The sequence below is a fragment of the Micropterus salmoides genome, unplaced genomic scaffold (assembly GCF_014851395.1).
Source record: "Micropterus salmoides isolate LMB-PRFRI ecotype aquatic unplaced genomic scaffold, ASM1485139v1 Ms_hic_scaffold_7, whole genome shotgun sequence".
Lineage (NCBI taxonomy): Eukaryota > Metazoa > Chordata > Actinopteri > Centrarchiformes > Centrarchidae > Micropterus > Micropterus salmoides.
Genome location: NW_024044459.1, coordinates 35,675,775 through 35,695,104, shown reverse-complemented (window position 1 = coordinate 35,695,104; position 19,330 = coordinate 35,675,775). Strand labels below are relative to the sequence as shown.

The 19,330-nt window shown below is 40.6% G+C and overlaps 1 protein-coding gene across 1 annotated transcript; it reads left to right on the top strand.

The window, feature by feature from the left end:
• The first annotated feature begins 3,969 nt into the window (after positions 1-3,969).
• On the top strand, positions 3,970-16,965 carry LOC119891531 (cingulin-like). Its single transcript, XM_038703246.1, has 5 exons — positions 3,970-4,027; positions 5,069-5,134; positions 8,520-8,589; positions 12,473-12,529; positions 12,643-16,965. The coding sequence occupies exons 3-5, from the start codon at positions 8,571-8,573 to the stop codon at positions 15,456-15,458; spliced, it is 2,892 nt and encodes a 963-aa protein (XP_038559174.1). The 5' UTR covers positions 3,970-4,027; positions 5,069-5,134; positions 8,520-8,570; the 3' UTR covers positions 15,459-16,965.
• Positions 16,966-19,330: the final 2,365 nt, after the last annotated feature.

The window sequence follows — 19,330 nt, the reverse complement described above, 5'->3', positions numbered from 1 at the left end:
CTTTCAGGGGTTTTAGCTCATGCAAAGCTTTCGTGTGTGTCTGTGTGTGTGTGTGTTGGGCTGCCAAATGTCAAGGGCTGGGAGGAGAAGGATGCAGAAGAACGCGGTAGTACAGAGTGTGTGTGTGTGTGTGTGTGTGAGACAGAGAGGGACAAATATAAAAAGCTTTAAGTAGACTCTAATATAATTTAATCATATATTGTTTGTTTGATAATCATATATTTATTGGTTCAAATGATTAAAATATCTGACTTTACTCTCACTATCTGTTTCTGCTTCTCTATCATGTTTCATATTTTCTGGATAAATCCAGAAAAAAAACTCTGAATAGAAGTAATAGTATTCATTTAAAATAGAAAGAATTTGATAGTTAAACTGGAAATGTCCCTGTTTTTTCCCCCTTTTCTGGGATTATGTTCCCAGTTTTGATCTCAGACGTCTGGTCACTTTATATCATATATCAGAATATTATATTACTGTTACCCACTATGAATATTAAAATACGCCAAACCATGTGTCCTGTGTCATAACTACATGTATAACCTTTGCAGCAAAAAACCCAGCATGAAAATCAATTCGGTATTCAGTTCGGTTTAATTAATATGATTAATTAAATGCGCTGAATACTCATTGCACTCATTGCACCTGCCAAACAGATTACCCTGAGTGGAGCAGGTGACCAGTTCAAGATGACGGCCCACGGCTTGTCCGCACCAGTAGGAAGTAGCGGTCGACAGGGCGTCTATCTCTATATTATGTCTAGGACTGCCTTCTTTCACCTCAAAAAACATTGCCCGTCTCCGGCCATCACTCATCTTCTCTGCTTCATGATGTCCAGAATACACTACTGCAATATCATCCTCTATGGTTCACCTGCAAAAGCCCTAAATAAACTTCAATATATCCAAAGCTCTGCACGCCTCCTCATCCACACACGCACCTGTGACCACATCACCCCTCCAGTCCTCCAGAATCTTCACTGGCTCAATGTTCCCCAACGCATTCAGTACAAAATCCTCCTCCTCACACTCAAAGCCCTCCATAACTTTCCTACCTCACAGACCTGCTCCACCGTCACAATCCCTCCTGTAACCTCTGCTCCTGCGACAAAAACCTCCTCTCCCCACCAATCAGGACCAAGCACCGTACCTGGGGTGACAGAGCTTTCAGCATCGCAGCCCTCTCCCTCTGGAACTCCTTACCCATACACATCCGAATGTAGCGACATGGACTCTTTTAAATCACTTATCTAAACCCACCTTTTTAGACATCAAATAATGTTACATTGCTCCTGCTGCTCTTTGTTATTTACACATTTACACATGTTTTTACTTATCATCCATATATTTTTCTATTTCTGTGTTTTATCTTTTTTTTAAAAATGTATCTAACTACTGGTTTTATTGTAAAGTATGTTTGAGTGTCCTGAAAAGCGCTATAGGAAAAAAATAAATATTATTATTATGCCTACTTTTGTGTGAAAACTGGTGATGATTACTGTGAGTAAAAAAGCGTCTCCTCTAGCTCTGTGGCTTTCAAATCTTTTGGTGTCTTTCTCAGGTTTTAATTCTGTTTAATGAACCATCAGGTAAAGGCAGTGATCTGCAGAGTTTGTACCTGTGTAAAGTCAAATAAAAGGGAACACTGAGTCATTTTTTCTCCTGAGACTCAGAAGTACAGGTCAAAGCTAGAAGTTACACAGTGTACGCTCTTGTTTGGTCATTCAAATATTACAAACTGGACAAAGTTTAATTTTAATATAACTCATTAAATACGACCTGACAATTGATGTCTTGCAGAAACAGAAAGGGCAGAAATAATCAGCTGACTTCAGTTGTTGTTAAACTTATTTAAATAAACGTTTGGAAACAAATGGAAGTCATTGGTGAGGCAGCAGGAGGTCAGAACTGCTGCTGCATTAGGTCTCAAACTATTCAATGTTGATGGGGAGATGGAGAGTGATAAGCAGCCGATACAACATCCACACAAAAATACTAGGACTAATGATAGCTGAAGCAGAGGGTTTCGAGCAGGAACACGGGGGCAGCAGGTGACCCGCAGCCACAGATCCAGACTCCACAGCTCCAGAGCCAGAAACACCTGCAGGAAGTGATAGGAGGAGAGAGGAGAGGGGACGAGAAAGCACAAGACTACGGGAAAGGGGAGAAGTTGAGTTAATAACATGTTATAATGAAATAATGTCTTACATAGAAGGAGAGAGGAGCTCAGTGCATCATGGGAAATCCCCCGGCAGTCTAGGCCTATAGCAGCATAACTAAGGGATGGTTCAGGACTCACCTGAGCCAGCCCTAACTATAAGTCGCTCTGCTCCCGGGGGTTCTGGAGCGGGTCCGTCAAGACGGTGTCAGTCTACTGCTGGTTGCCCCGTATTGGCTCGGACATAATATCGCTCCTCGAGGGCCCGCCATGGCAGGTCCCCCTGAGGTTGGACCTGCTGTCTCAGGCGGAGGGCCAGGTTCTCGAAGCTCTGGCTGAGGCCCCCTTCGAACCCCCTGGAGTCGGCTGAGGCCAAGCACCTGACCCTTAAGATGGCCTTTCTCCTCGCTATCACCTCTCTGAGGACGGTGGGTGATCTCCAGGCACTTTTGGTGTCTCCTCAATGCCTGGAGTTTGTCCCGGGCAGGGTCAGATCCATCCTGCACCCCTGTCCGGGCTATGTCCCTAAGGTTCCGTCCAGGTTGGCAGGGTCTACGGTGCTGCAGGCGTTTCATCCCCCACCTCATGTGACGGCAGAGGACGGGAGACTTCATCTGCTCTACCCGGTCAGAGCACTGAGTATTTATACTCTGAGGTCTTCCCGGTGGAGGAAAGCAGACCAGTTGCTGGTGTGTTTTGGGTCCCCCAAGGCTGGACTCCCTGCTTCTAAACACACGATCAGCAACTGGATTGTTCAGACTATTTCCCTGGCCTATCAGGTGCGTGGGTTACCTTCACCTATGGCCGTAAGGGCGCACTCTACTCGAGGCATGGCGGCCTCTAAGGCCCTCCTTGTAGGGGCTTCGCTCCAGGATTTGTGTGAGGCAGCTGGCTGGGCCACTCCTCACACTTTCATCCGGTTTTACAGTCTGGACCTTCCTTCTGCACCCGGCACCCGTGCGCTCTCCTCCTAGTCATGCCTACAGATTTCTGCACGCTGGGGGAGCAGGCGGAGTTCCCATAGTGTCGTCACCGACGCAGTTCGAATTCCCTCGAAAGGGAACGTCTCGGGTTACGTATGTAACCCTTGTTCCCCGAGAAAGGGAACAAGACACCACCTGAGGGGGTGGGGTGAGCAAAGAGCTAATGTGTCCGGAGTGCCGGCGTGCTTATATACGCCTCCAGTTACAGCGTCACACGCTACCGTTCTAGCAACGGCAATAGGATTGGAGTAGTTTCATTCATGTTTTCAGCCCTGCCACGCCCAGAGGCGTTCCCATAGTGTCGTCACCGACGCAGTGTCTCGTTCCACTTCTCGGGGAACAAGGGTTACATACGTAACCCGAGACGTTCTTCAGCTGATGAAACATAATCACAGTCATTATTTCAGGTATGAGGAAGAACATGTAGGTATTTATTTACCTGGCATGTTGTCTTTCAGGCCTCAACCACTTCAGATACTACAGGACTAAATAAAAAAACATACTGTGTGAAGAAAAGCTGAACTCCACATCAAAGAAATAAACATGTTGAAAATTAGTTTGAGGTCTAAATTAATTTCTCACTATTTAAAACATGTTTAGAGATGAGTATAAAAAATCAATCATTTTTACATATAAGAAGCTGCAGCTATAGTAATTATAATGATTTGGATTACTTGTAACACTCAATCAATAGAGGTTACATTAACATTAAATACAGTTTTCCCTTTGAGACTCATTTACATGTAAAAACACGTTTCTTTTGTCCTTTCTGAAATATTTAGAAACATCTGATCATGTGATCTGTTCTGATGTCTTGCTTTTTTTTTTTTACCTGTTTTACTTTCACTTTAATCGTCTCGGTGTGAAGACAGCAAGACTTTCAGCAGGTGAGTGAACTCGACTAAAACTTCATATATTCATATAAAATATAAATACTGAGAGACAGAAATATGATCTGACACACCGTCAGTTTCAGATAATTAACTGTGACTTCAGGAAAATGTGTTCAGGTGTTCAGCAGAAATATACAGCTATCAAACAGTCACATTTTCTGTACTTTGATCTGAAACGATGATTCCAGCTGGTTTCTGAGTTTAATTTAATTTAATTTAATAGTTTTTTCAAAATTGTGACATTTAAATAATAAGAAAATCTTTATAGAGAACTTTTCAATTTCCTCGTTACAAAGTGCTTCACTAAGGCAGTAAAACTAAAACAGACGTCATAAAACCATCACGTTTTAAACAGAACAGATAAAAACAAGAAAACATTTTAAGGAAATAAAAGACAGTTCAAAGAAAATTTAAACTTGATTAAATCAGGAAAGGCTCTCTGATAACTAAATAAAAGTTGTTGTTTTAAGAAGGAGCTTAAAGGAGATCACTGACTCAGCCGTCCTGAGGTCCTCGGTCAGTAAACACTCTGTTTACTTTAGTTTTCAGCCTCTGGAACAGACAACAGACTTTTACCCGAGGATCATGAAGAGCCTTTAAAGTAATCAGTAAAACTTTTAAATCTGTTCTAAAACATACTGGGAGCCAGTGTAAAGAGGATAAAACAGGATTAAACATTTCAGAGTTCACTGGTTAAACAGAACCAGAAAGAGGAGTTCTATAACTCTAATTAAATAAAGTCAAAGTTAAACTGAAAGGTGTTCATATTTATTACTTTTACAGGAACATTTCCTTGTTGGTCTCAAGTTAACTTCAGCTGACAGCCTGCATGGTTTATATAAGTCCTCCATTTTACAGAGAACAAGTTAGTCCAGTTAATCCACACACACACACACACACACACACACACACACACACACACACACACTAGTGATCACACACACACTCTAGTGATCACACTAGTTATAAAAGTCACTCCTGTCTTTAATGTATTTTAATATACAGAAGTAAACCTTACTTTTGCCTGTTATTCAGATATCTTGCTGCTCTCCAGTTGAGTTTCCTGTGATGATTCCAGCAGAGACATTTTGACAACATCTGGTGAGTCCAGTCAGATTTTATACAGAGCAATCAGAAAGAATCAGCTTTAGTTTTATGTGCTGACTTCAGCTATAATTTCAGGTTGTGTAAATTCGCATGGAGGAAGAATAGTTTTCCTCTTTCTCAGTTCTACAGGACCAACATGTATTATTGTTTAGTGTTTCAGTGTTAGAGTTTCTAATTGTATTTCTGTAAAAAAAGAAGAGACATCCTGCACACAGACTTCATGTTTCACCACTTTACTTTTTTTACGTGACAACATTGATGTGAGTCTTGCTCGGCTCAGTCTGTCAAGGTTTCAAGGAAATGCATTCTTTAGATGAGCAGGTGAAAGATAGTCACAGTCATCATTTAGATATGAGGAAGAACATGTAGGCAAGACTTTCAGCAGGTGAGTGAACTCCACTAAGACTTTATAGAAACTTCAAACAGTAAATGCAGTCTGTCGGTAATGTTCAGAAGCAGATCTGATCATTTTAAAGTAATTATCTGCAAAAATAATTGCAGTGTTATTCATATGCCTTATGATGATACCAGGCTGTACGGCAGTGTGTGAGCAGGCTGGTGACCAGCATGAGCGTTGTGGCTGTGTTTGGTATAGTCAGGATTTAATATTAAGGCCATTAAGGGGCCTTAAGTGTTCTAAATCATAGTGGGAGCCAGTGTAAAGAAGTTAAAACAGGAAATTACCTAACATAGCTAACCTTAGCATCGTAGCTAACGCAATGTAGCATTGTAACTTACGCAACCTACATAACTTAAACAAATAGCAAAAGTGAACATTGCCTTATTTAATTTTTCTTTCACACGGGAACCAAATGCCGGTCCCCCCCCCCCCCCTCCACCACCTTAGTGTTGGACAATCATGGCTATTTATATCCTAGACCCGATGTTTATACACAAACACAGTTGCAAATTTGTTCCCAGATGAACATAGTGGCCAAATCTGTACCTGGTTTTGTACCGCTACATCAACAAATAGGGTTTTTCCACAAACTTAGGCCTGGGATGGAGTAAAATTCTCAAATTCTCTCTGAATTACTGTACCAGTCCACTCCTGCACTCAGCTCTGCTGCTCATCACACAAAGGCATGTTCCTTACAAATGTTGCACCATTTAAAAGGGAAAGAAACAGGTTTTCCAGTGGTAAAAGATTTATTGCCAAGAAGCATTGTTACAACAAAGAGATAACTTACCAGACTTAAAAAAATTCCTTACTATTTATGCGTAGTTTATATAACTAACACGAACATCTTACTACAGCTCGTAGCCTACTTGTTTTATATAACTCCTCCATTTTATGGAAAGCTTTACAGAGAACATGTTAGTTAATCCACACACACATGAAGTTCAGATGTTTAGTCACATTCAACAAGCAGTTTTATTATAATGATGTGAGATGTCCAGAGAGAGCGTTGGAGGGAAAGTTGTTGTTGTGGCCGGACTGAGCCGTGGAAGGCAGAGCTGGTAGTTACTGATGGTCAGTGTTGGGTAAGTTACTCAGAAATTGTAATAAGTTACTTTTTACTTATTACCAGGGGCGTTTCCAGGCTCTTGAAACATTGGGGGCTTAGCCCAGCGCAGAAATCTTTCATGCTTTCACCTGTTGGGGCGGCAGTAGCTCAGTCTGTAAGGATTAGTTTGGGAAGTGGAGGGTCGCGGGTTTGAATCCAGCTCGGACCAGAGTTGCGGAGCGTGAACTGCCACCTCTCGATGCAGAGGGGATGCAGCATCCTGGAGACAGTAAAACAGTCTCACAGCGAGGGGGACAGAGACAGCAGGACACAGAGCATCAGGTGTCATGATATTCTGTCACTACTGTGCGGGGACTGTTAACCGTTTGTGTTAATACATTGACTAGACACTGACCAACAACATTTATATTTAAATATTCTGATTACAATTTTGCAATGCAGGAGTCGCGGACAAGCCAAGATTACGTGAACTTCAAGCAAAATGTGTGAGTTATTGCGAGTAGCCTCCGCTCTTTAAAGACCTTCAAGAGAGGCTTTGTCATGAAGATTATTGCATATTAACATGGAAAATATTTTTGTTGCTGTTGTTGAGTTACATTTGGGGCTACAGTCAAAACAAGGTCAAAAATAACTTGCCGACGCCGTTGCTTATTACTCCTTAAAAAAGTAATAATATTACTTTTCTTATTACTTGGTTTTTAAAGTAACTAGATATGTTATTATATTACTTTAACTATCCTTGCCCCACCCCTTCCTAAAAAGTGATGGAGAACCTGTTCAGCCAGCTCTTTAGAAATGAATCCACTTTACTGGAACAATAATTAACCTGAAGAGTCAACAACCAGCCAAACTGAAAACACTGCAGCCTCTCAGACCTGATGATACTGTACAGTAAAGACTATGGATATATAAAAAAGAACTCTTCTGACGAGTGTATACATCACTAGCAGAGGCCTCCAGGTCAGCGCCGGAGTGTTTTTCTAGAAGTTTTGCTGTGCTGCTTTAGTAGAGGCTTCAATAAATTAGATGTAGACCTTGTAGCTCTGAGACTTGAACTGTACTTGACCTGCTGCGCAGTGGTGCATTCATGTGAAGCATGGTGTGTTCTGGTTACTTGGATTAGTAACTCTAATACTCGAATAATTTGCGCATTGTGCAAAAGTTCATTTATTTCAGTAATTCAGCTAAAAGGTGAAACTAATATATTACATAGACCCATTACATGCAAAGTGAGATATTTCAAGCCTTTATTTGATATAATTTTGATGATTATTGCGTACAGTTTATGTACAGTTATGACGCATTGAGATGAGAACGCATTGAGGGTTAAGTCACAGAGTTATTAAGGCAGTTCTGAAGGGCACAAGGGGTCCAGCCCGGTAAGGTGTACCTAATAAAGTGGCCAGTGAGTGTATATGTATTTATATATAAAAAATACATGGATTACATTTATCAATTCAAAAAATGCAAGTGAGTAAACAGGAGAATAAGCTAAATCAAATCAATATGTGGTGTGACCACCCTTTGACTTCAAAACATCATCAATTATTTTAGGTACCCTTGCACAAAGTCAGGGATTTTGTAGGCATATCCTAGGGTGTATGATTAAACAATTAAACATAATGATGCTTAATGATACAGTGGATAAGACAGATGCCTTTGGTGTTAGAGACCCGGGTTCAGCTCCCCAGGCGTGTGACCTCTGACATGTATAATTGTAAGTTGCTTTGGATAAAAGCTAAATGAATAAATGCAAATGTAATAAACCATTCTAAATGTACATCTTTCACAGGTGTGGTCTTTGTTAGTGAAAAACTGGTCAACTGTTAAGTTGCTCTGAAAAAACATTTTGGTGTGTCGATAAGTGTTTTAAAATATTATTGTTCTTCCTTTATGTTCTTAAATGGCAGCATTTGATCTTCAGTTGAATTGGTCTCTGGTGTTTCCAGCAGAGTGACATCATGGCGTCTGCAGCATCAGGTGAGTCCAGTCAGACTGTGTTAGTCTGGATAACACTCTTCTCTCTCTTATACAGATAATAAAAAAGCTGCGTCCTCAGATTTAAATCAGGTCTGTAAATCCCAGATTAAACTCAGCTGATTGGTCAGTCTTATTTTAATCTAACAAAACACTAAATATGAGAATCAATAACATCTGTAGCTCTGTGACAGAACAGACAGAGATAAGCACTTCACACAGAGATACAGTTTCTTCATCATAACTTTAAATATAATCATGATTTCTGTGTAGCTTTAGTGATACACTGATATTGTATTTATTCTCCTTTATTGGCTTGAGTTTTGTGCCCTACAGCTACATACAGCATTTTCAATTGTTTCTCTTTTTGTTTTACTGCCAAACAGCACAGAACCAATATATTCCTACAGGGTGGCAACAAAACAAAGTTTGATGGATTTATGACAAAAGCTGTTTTAATATTATAACCATATAATATTTTCATACTATTAATTCACTATTGCTATAAAAACTTGACTTAAAATTGTATAGGTAACTCCTTGTTGTACTTTCTGCAATACAAAAACGTTCACAGACCTGGAAGACAACCAGATGGGTGATGACCTGTAGGACCTTCTATCTTCTCAGAATTACTTCTCTTTGCTTCTTTGACCTCCCTTGTCAGAATGTTCTTGGCTGATTATACAGGATTCTGTCCCCAGTTCTGTACGCCTTCTTCGTGGTCGACGATTCCTCTTGAGTTTTGCTGTAAACCAGGGTTTATAATTGTTGTGTGTGCAGAAGGTTTTAGTCAGCACACACAAACACTGATGTAAAATGTCACAGTGTCTCCAATCAGTAGGCTACAGTCAAAGCAGGCCTCTAATTCCAGCTTTGGCAGGTGTGGACTGGCCATCAGGAAGTTTAGGAAGATGGCCTGTGATCAAAGAGTTTTTCTTTTTCTTATGATCTGTCACTGCGCTGGCCAACTGGCCGGTCAGCTGCAGCAGAACGCTGTCTGTGTGTCTATCAGACAAACAATAATTTCAATATTGAGGGGGGATACGAGTGACCCCTCCCAACTCGGACTGATCCTCATTTTAGCTAAAATCTGATTGGCTCAAAGGCGCCGATCAAAGGACTTTACTTTCCAGCGTGTTTGTGTGACAAAAGAGATGGTGAATATAGCAAAAAGGAAAAAAAGAGGAAAAAGAAATGGGTAGTTCTGACAAAAAGAGCTAAGAAGAAAAATATGTTGGCACAAGACGCCAAATTAACAGACTTTTTCGGTAGTGGACAGGTTGCGCAGGAGACAGGTGCATGATTAGTAGTCTAGTGTAGCCTATTTATTGTACATTGAAATGATTTACATATGAATTTAGGCATCTATTACATATTTAGCTCTATGGCAAATACCACACAGAGCTTCTGCTTCTCTGACTAAAAACTCAAAGATAGTCTTAGGCTTAATAAAAATCAGTGGTATAGTTTGAGCAGTGCGAAGTCTAATGTTTAAAAGCTGTTTTCTGGTAAATGTGAAGGCATAAAAAGTAATAGAGTGCACAGTACTCATCTGTGGCACCATCTTAGATTGTCCATGGCTAATGGATGGATAGCATGAATAATATACAAAAAATTATCAATCAATTTTATATTTATCAATTATAATAATATTATAATATGTATGTAATAATGTACGGGTAGATGCACTTTAGAAAGTTTTACATAACTGTAACACGAAACTTGAATCGGCACACCCAGATAGTGCATATAAATGGTGCATACGCACAAAAGACGGCATATGCCACTTTTTAAGCACACTTTTTTGGGGACGTTTTTGGTGGATTAAAAAAAATACTTGACTCCAAGCGTAATGAAATATAACATTAATAAAACAAACAAAAGCTGTCCTTAAACAAATAGACACACCTGTTTGATTGTTTAAAAAAAACATGATTTAAGATAATTCATTAAAAATTATAGGTAACACTTTCTATGAAGGTCATTGCTATAATGACTTATGCATATATTTATAACACGATATAATGCGTCCATAAGACTTTATAACAGTTGTTATAATAACTTACAAACATGCATTAGGCGCTATAGCAAAGTTCATAATGTATTATGACCTTTTGATTTAATATTTTATAACTAATAGTGATACCAGTTTATATCAATGTGCGGCAAGAATCTCCGGCCATGTTCCATAACACATTATAACCACCGACTCTGCCTCGTTATGAATACACTTTAGTCACCATTTAGAGCATTTTGCAGTTTAGCACAAAAACACAACATAATTAGATCAAGGACACCCATTCTCAGGGTGGTGAAAGATCAACATCATGTAAGAAGAGGCTCAGATGTTGTCACAGATGAATGGCGAGCCTATGGACAGGCCCTAACAGATACAGTGGACAATTAAAGACAACCACTTCACAAAACGTAGCCTATTAAAAGACATTTAAAAGTAATTGAATGGGAATACTGTTAGCTAGCGCTAACTGCCTTCACTTTTCCAGCAGTTGCAGAAACAACAGACTTAACGGACACGTGTGACTTTCATCGTCACGTTTTCGCCGTTCTGCTACTTGCTCTCTCTCTTTAGTTGGCACACACACTCCTTTGCACACAGGGAGCCAAAACAGCGATGAGTGTTGCTGCACGGTGTGTCGGTGAAAATCAATGTCGCAGTCATATTGATGACCGTGTGAAATTTTATTAGCGTGGTCATTCATTCAGCAGCGGCGAAATGCGTCGAATAAAACACTGATCTCAGACCAGTAACAGAGATCACGGGTGTTAGGTGCACCCCTCCGACTGTGAACATTATAGTATAGTCCACTAACTTATACAGTCTATGATAGTACAGTGTACTTCTTTGCAATGCGGATGTGGAAGATTCTGAATTGATTATGAATGAGAGAGCGCGAGCAGCAGAACGTGACGGTGAAAGTTAACGAAGGAAAATATTTAAGTTACTTCGTAAGTTGTCAGTCTGGCAGAACATGTGCAGTGTAGGTCACAGTGTGTCCGTTAAGTCTGTTGTTTCCGCAATTGATGGAAAAGTGAAGGCAGGTCTCAGATGTGAATGGGGAGCTTGTGTGTTAAATTTGGTGTTATGAAGCTGAGGGTAAAGGTGATGGACTGGCCAAGCATGTCTCCAGACCTAAACCCTGTTGAGGATCTGTGCTGAGGACTCCAAGGGCAATCTGTGAAGCTCTGGTGAACTCCATGCCCAAGACGGTTAAGGCAGTGCTGGAAAATAATTGTGGCCACCAACCAAATGTCCAAATTGGGCCATTTGGTCATTGGTCAGTGTTGGTCATTATTTCAGTGTTGTATAATATTCAACACGGACAGAACTGCAGTAAAGTGAGCTGTCAGCCAGCCGCACCTAAATTTGGAGTGCAAACGTATTCAATGGTAAATGCAGTGAGCAGAGCGAGCTGAAAGGCAGGGTCAGCGACTTAATTCTGTTATTTTCTCTTTACAAAGACAAGTGTTGCAGTATGAGAGTCTGACCTAAAGAGATGCGATGAAGTCTTAGTTGTCAGCGAGCACCACATACAAATTTATAAAACTGCAGCTTTGGTGAACTAAGCACAAGGATACACATGTGAAAACGTCCACTTTTAAAAATAAGGTGTTAACACAACATATATAAAGTATGGAAATAAGACTAATTGGATTAACAAGAAAAACACTTAAATGTTAGGGAAATTAATTTAGTCTTTGCTTCTGTTTTGCTTCGGTTTTGGCAGGATTTTGTTTCAGATCTGGTCCAAAGTTTTAGAAGACTGTATAGAACATTTGAATAATGACAGTATTATTGTCACAAAAAGGTCTACTATAGATTACATGTGATTAAATAAATAAGTAAACTAATGCTTTGTCCTTTCAGTCACAGATGATCAGCGTCCTCTGAAGCGCAATAGCATTGAGCTCCAGCCTCCTGACAGTGAGTCAAACTAAACTGTGTTATCCTGCTGTATAAGAATAACTTAATTATAAATGAATAAATGCAAGTTTGTGTTTATCTTTTTTCCACCTTTTCTAAATCTCAACAAACAGTGTCTGAGCTGAGGGTTGTTCTGCTGGGGAACAGCTGGTCTGAGAGGAGTTCAGTGGGGAACTTCATACTGGGAGAGACTAAGTTCAACACTGAGGAAGAACCAGACGACTGTCTGAGAGAAAGAGGACGGTTGAAGGAGAAAGAAATGGTTCTCATCAACACCCCAGATCTGCTGCATCCCAACGTCTCTCAACACAAACTGATGGAACATGTAAAAACCTGTGTGAGACTCTCTGATCCTGGACCTCATGTGTTCCTGCTGGTTCTACAGCCTGAAGACTTCACTGAGGAACACAAACTGAGGCTCTGCAGAGTCCTGAAACTCTTCAGTGATCGATCATTTGATCATTCACTGGTTCTGATATCAACACCCAGAGAGGAGAGTCCAGGTTTGATGGAAAAATACATGGAACAGCCTCCATTAAAAGACCTGATCAGAAAATGTGGAAACACGTACCTGAAGCAGAAGAACCTTGAACTTCCAGAGCTGTTAACACGCTTGGATCAAATCGTAAAGGAGAATAATGAAGATCATGTCATCTGTGAAGTGTTGAAGGATGCAGGTTCAATCATCAGACCAAAGTCTGAACACATCAAACCAGCTTTAAACCTGGTTCTGTGTGGGAGGAGAGGAGCAGGGAAGACTTCAGCAGCCAAGGCCATTTTAGGTCAGACAGAGTTTCATTCAGTCTCCAACTCATCAGAGTGTGTTAAACATCAGGGAGAGGTGTGTGGACGTTGGGTTTCCCTGGTGGAGCTGCCTGCCTTGTATGGAAAACCTCAGGAGGCAGTGATGGAGGAATCACTCAGGTGTATCTCCCTCTGTGATCCTGAGGGCGTCCATGTCTTCATCCTGGTCCTACCTGTGGGTCCCCTCACTGATGAAGACAAGGGAGAGTTAAAGACCATCCAGAACACATTCAGCTCTCGAGTCGATGACTTCACCATGATTCTGTTCACTGTGGAGTCAGATCCTGCAGCTCCAGCTTTTGTTAACTTTCTGAAGGAAAACAAGGACATCCAGGAGCTCCGTCAGAGCTGTGGAGGAAGATATGTTGTTCTCAACATCAAGGACGAGCAGCAGATCCCAGAGCTGCTGGACATGGTGGAAAAGATGAGAGCTGAAGGATCCAGATGTTTCACAAAGGACATGTTCACCAGGGCTCAGATGGAGAAGGCTGTAGAGCAGGAGAACATTAACACAAGACTTAAAGCTGAACTACACAATCTAAAACATAAAAGTGAGATGGGAACTGATGACAAAGTTCAGAACGTAGAGTGTCTCAGGATGGTGCTGATTGGAAAGACTGGCAGTGGGAAGAGTGCAACAGGAAACACCATTTTGAACAAAGAACATTTTAAATCTACTGTCAGCTCAAAGTCAGTCACCAAGTTTTGTCAGAAAGTAACAGGAGAGATTGATGGACGGCCTGTCGCTGTGGTCGACACCCCCGGCTTGTTTGACACGACTCTGTCCAATGATGACGTCCAACTGGAGCTTTTGAAATGCATCAGCATGTTGTCTCCTGGACCTCATGTGTTCTTACTGGTGCTGCAGATCGGTCGATTTACACGGGAGGAAAAAGACTCTGTAGAACTGATCAAGAAGATTTTTGGCAAGAATTCAGGAGATTTCATCATTGTCATATTCACCAGAGGAGATGATCTGAAAAATCAAACAATTAAGAGTTACATAGAAGAAGACTGTGATGACTTTTTGAAAAAGCTGATAAATGACTGTGGAGGAAGATACCAGGTCTTTAATAATAAGGAAAAGACAGACCGCTCACAGGTCAGAGAGTTACTGACCAAGTGCAACAAAATGCTGAATGAAAATGGAGGCAGCTGCTACACTTCAGAGATGTTTAAAGAGGCCGAGGCAGCGATACAGAAGGAAGTGGAGAGGATCCTGAAAGAGAAAGAAGAAGAGATGCTGAGAGAGAAGGAGGAGCTTCAAAGAAAACATGAGGAGGAAATGGAAGCAGTGACGAGAAGAATGGAGGATCAGAGAGCAGAAATTGAACAGGAGAGAAAACAGAGAGCCAAACAACTTCAAGAAATGGAGGAAAACATCAAGAAGGAGCGCGAGGAGAGACAGAAAGAACAGGAAAGGAGAGAGGAAGAGGAAAGGAAGAAGAAAAGGCAAGAAGAAATTCAACAACAGGAGTGGGAACAAAAACATCAACATCTAGAGAAAAAAATAAAGTCAGAATCAGAGGAAAAGGAAACCATTGATAGAAAGCTGGAGCAGAGCAGAGAGGAGATGAGGAAGAAACAAGAGGAGTGGGAGAAGGAGAGGAAAGAATGGTGGGACAAACGATATCGAGAAGATGAACGGAGACGACACAAGGAGGAAACAAGACTTCAAAAGCTTCAAGAAGAATACGAGCAGGAAAGAGAAAAATCTGACAACAAGAGAAAAGAAGAAGATCGAATCAGAAGAGAACAGGAGGAGAAGGAGAGAAAAGAATTAGAGGAAAACTATAAGAAAAAACTGGAGGAAATGAAGAAGAAATATGAAGAGGAGGCCAGAAAACAGGCAGAAGAATTCAACGAGTTCAGACAGAAATACACCAAAGACTTTGCAGCCTTGGTAGAGAAACACATGGAGGAAATACAGGAACTGAAGCAAAGACATGAAACACAACTGCAAGAGACAGAAGAGCAGCGTAACAAACAGTACAATCTGTTACAAGAGCTCTCAAGTCACAAAGAAAAAGGACTGAAAGAAGAAATAGAGGACTTGAGAAAAAAGCTTGAACCAGAAATAGAAGATTTAAAAATGAAATACCAAAAGAAATGTATCATGTCTTGATCATTATGATGTTAGCAGAGCGTCATTACAGCAGGCATCTGGGCCAGTGAACAGTCTTCCCTGAAATTGAAACATTTAAATGTCAGGCTAGTACAGTTTGATGATTTATTAAGCCAAAACCAAAAGCGAGCACACTTACAAGTTAGCTGAGTCCAAAGAAACCAAGGGGAATAATTCAAAATGAACACACACTGTAAAAATTATCAAGGTGGTTTAACTTAAAAACTTCATTTGCTCAATGCCTTAAAAATGTGAGTAAACTCAACTTTAAGAAAAGCTTTGTTTCAACTATCCAAGTATCCTCAGTGTACAGATACAACTATTTCAACACCTGCAACACATTATATTGTCCAGTTAAACAGTGAACTGTGTGTAGAAACAGTTGAAACACATTATATCTGTAGCTCCATCTGCAGCCTGATGCTCTCAGTAACCAACCTCAGGTTCCTGCAGTAACGCTTCACCTCAGGACTGAATGACTGATGTTGGCCAGGCTCAGTCATTTCTATAGCAGCTGCCATTTTCACACAGACCAGATCAGATGTGGCTCATGACATTAAATATCTTGGTTTCTGCCTGGACAGCAAATTAAACTGGGAAAAAAAACACAAGACCGAAAAGACATTATTTTCAAGTCATTTTTCCTAAGGAAACACCGTTTATCAAGGCACGATAGTCAGTGTTCTTTTTTATTCTGTGCTTTGCTGGGGAGGCAGCATTACTGTTGAGGATAAAAATTGGGGCACTAATTTGATTAAAAAGGCTTGCTCTGTGATTGGCCTCCCCGCTGAGTCACTCAAGGTCACTTTAGAAAAGAAAACATGTACCAGACTGAAGAATATCATGGATCTTGTAGACCATCCTCTCCACAGTGTCCTTAAGACACTTAGTAGTTCCTTTAGTGGCTGAAGATACCTCAGTGTTCTACTGAATGGCTCAGAAGATCTTTTATCCCAACAGCAATTCGATTCTTTAATGAATATTTCTGATTTTTGTTTTTAAGCTCTTAAACTGGTCACATTTTTAAAAAACCATCAGCTCGATCAAGGGTCTAAAAGCTTTAAATAGGTGCATTTTTTTCTTGTCTTGTCTGTACATATTGTCCTTTTTGTTTGTACTTTATGTTGTGTGACGTGAGCTGGTGGCAATTATTCTATTCCTCTGCTAACAAAGTCTTACATTGGGCCTCAGTGCACTTTCAGATAATCTCTGGGTAAATCAATGAAACACAACTGCTTGTATATTTTTATACATATATGTGTTGAGTGAAGTTTTTTTCTATATATTTAAAACTAATAATTGTGCTCCTTTTTAAACCTTATTTCCACTGGCTGTGCCCTCGTAGTTCAGGGATTAAGACACTGACCCCAGTTTATGTCCGGCCGGGGATGTCATCTCTCTACAGTCTGTTTTAAAGACACAAAACAAACGTTGTTTCTTGTCACTTTGAATATTATTTACCATCTTAGTGTCCAGATCTTCTGGGAATAAAGTTTTATATGTTTTAGTCTGGTGCCAAGACGTGATATATCTCAATCTGTTTCAAAGTTTCATTCTGCCAACTGATCAGAAAGTAACTAATAGATTAGATCTTTTTATTTTTTCACTGTAATCAGCAGTAGGAGTTAGACAAATATGTGAACATGCTGTTTTTAAATTAAGGGAGAAAGTTTAAGTTGAGGAAATGAAGAAGAGTTCAGCCTTTGGTTCCAGTGGCAGCTTTGCAAGAAGAGAACAAAATCATTAACATCCAGTTCAAAGTTAAATGATGAGAGATAACGGACTTAAATCAAATCCTGAATAAATCTCACAGCACACAAACACAACATGGCTGCAGTGGAAGAACAAACATCAGGAGGGAGCCAACATATCCAGCCTGTGGAGCAGCAACAGGGAACTACCTCCAATATGCAGAAACATTTGGCCACACAGCATGCAATTCATTTGCAGGACTCTCGCGTGTTTGATGCACTACTACTTAGCGACACAAGTGAGTCAAGCGGCAGCCGAGCTAACGGGACGGCATCTGTTATTAATGCCGAAGGTAACTTTAAACTCTCCAGGCAGGACAGGCCCTGTCTACTTAGTTAATGTGAGCGCCATTTCATTGTGTAAACCTTTACTATACGAATAATCTCTATTGTCATTGTCCATCAAACTTAGATGATGATGAAGACGGCCAGAGTCTGGCTGGCTCAGAGGCTGCAGCAAGTCGCTCTCATGCACCTCTAGCTACTCCGTTCACAGAGGAAGGGAAGAATAAAATGGCCGAGGCTAGGATCAGTGAATGTCACCGAGCAGTGACTAAGTTTGTGGTAAAGGGTTTGCACCCGTTTGCCACAGTAGATGCCTCTGCAGTTCGGTAGGTTAAGGGAGATGATAAAGACTCTCAACCCAAAATACAATGCCCCAAACAGAGACAGTTTAACAAATCATCTGATTCCTGCTTGGTATGGGTTTGAAAAGAGCAATCTGATCACAGACCTGAAACATGTCACACATGCAGCCATCACAGCAGATGGTTGGACTAGTTTCAGTCAAGAACACTACCTCACCGTAACATTGCACTATGTCAGGGAAGGTCAGAGTATAGAAAAAGTCCTCAAAACCAAAGCAGTGTACAAAGCTCAAACAGGGACAGCTGTGGCTGAGGAGATTGAGGGGATCCTGGAGGAGTTTGGAGTGAAAGAGAAGGTGGTGGCAGCAACCGTGGATAATGCTGCACACATGGATGTAGCTGTGAAAACGCTAAACATCCTCAAGTTTCCATGTTTTTGCACACACACTTAACCTTGGAGCTCAGAAGCTGCACAACTACAGTTTCCAACTGGGCAGCAAGGATTCGTTCTGTGATCGTATGGATGAAGAGATCTCACATGGCTAAAGTAGTCCTGACGGAAAAGCAACATCTCCTCAGTAAGTATTAGGCCTACTGTTTGAATACTTTAATTGCAAGCTAACGACAAATTGTAACATATAAATGAATTTAAAAATGATTAAGTAATGGTAATATTACGTTGTTTAATGTAAGCCCCAGCACATGATCCCTTTAGATGTGAGGACGAGATGGAACTCTCTGTATTTGATGATGGAGAGATTTTGTGAACAGTTTCCTGCTGTCCAAGCTGCAGCTAACGGCTTAGAAAGCCCATGGAGAAGGAGAAGTAACTAATGTTTGAAAAAATTTTTAATTACTTATATGAAACTTGGTTGACTATAGCCATTAAAAGGGTTATGTTTGTTGTTTATGCAATATATATTTTTGTTTTGTTTATGTTGCAGACTGGCCAGAATGGGCAATGAGGACCTGAGCAAAGCAGAGGAGTTTGTGCTGCTGATGAGGATGCATTACACATCCACACTTGCTGTCTCCAGTGAAAAAAGTTCAACCTGTGGTCAGAAATTGCCCATCATTCAGAAACTGTGCAAACACAATGCAGGAAGACGACTCTCCATTAATCAGGAGCATCAAGGAGAACATCTTTCCAAACGTTACCAGGTACAGCCACTGACATGTAATGATGGATTACTATATGACAATTAAACATATACACTAATGGTTATTTATTGTCAGTCACATTTTCTTCTAAATTTGTGTTGTTTGTCCTCCATTGTAAACTTAAGGATGATGATATCCAGGCATTCCTGGAGGAAGCCACTGTGTTAGATCTAAATCTAAAATGGACAGGGATGAAATCTGGGTCAGGGTCAGAGCATCAGCAGTGGCAGCAAACACAGACGCAGTTGAGAAGGTATTTGAATTTGACAATGCCTTTAGCATATTTATGTTATGAGACCTTTTCTTCTTGCTCTGTGATTCTTAGACTGTAAATTTCTTCTCAAGCTGTCAGAGCCAAGAGATACACAGGGGA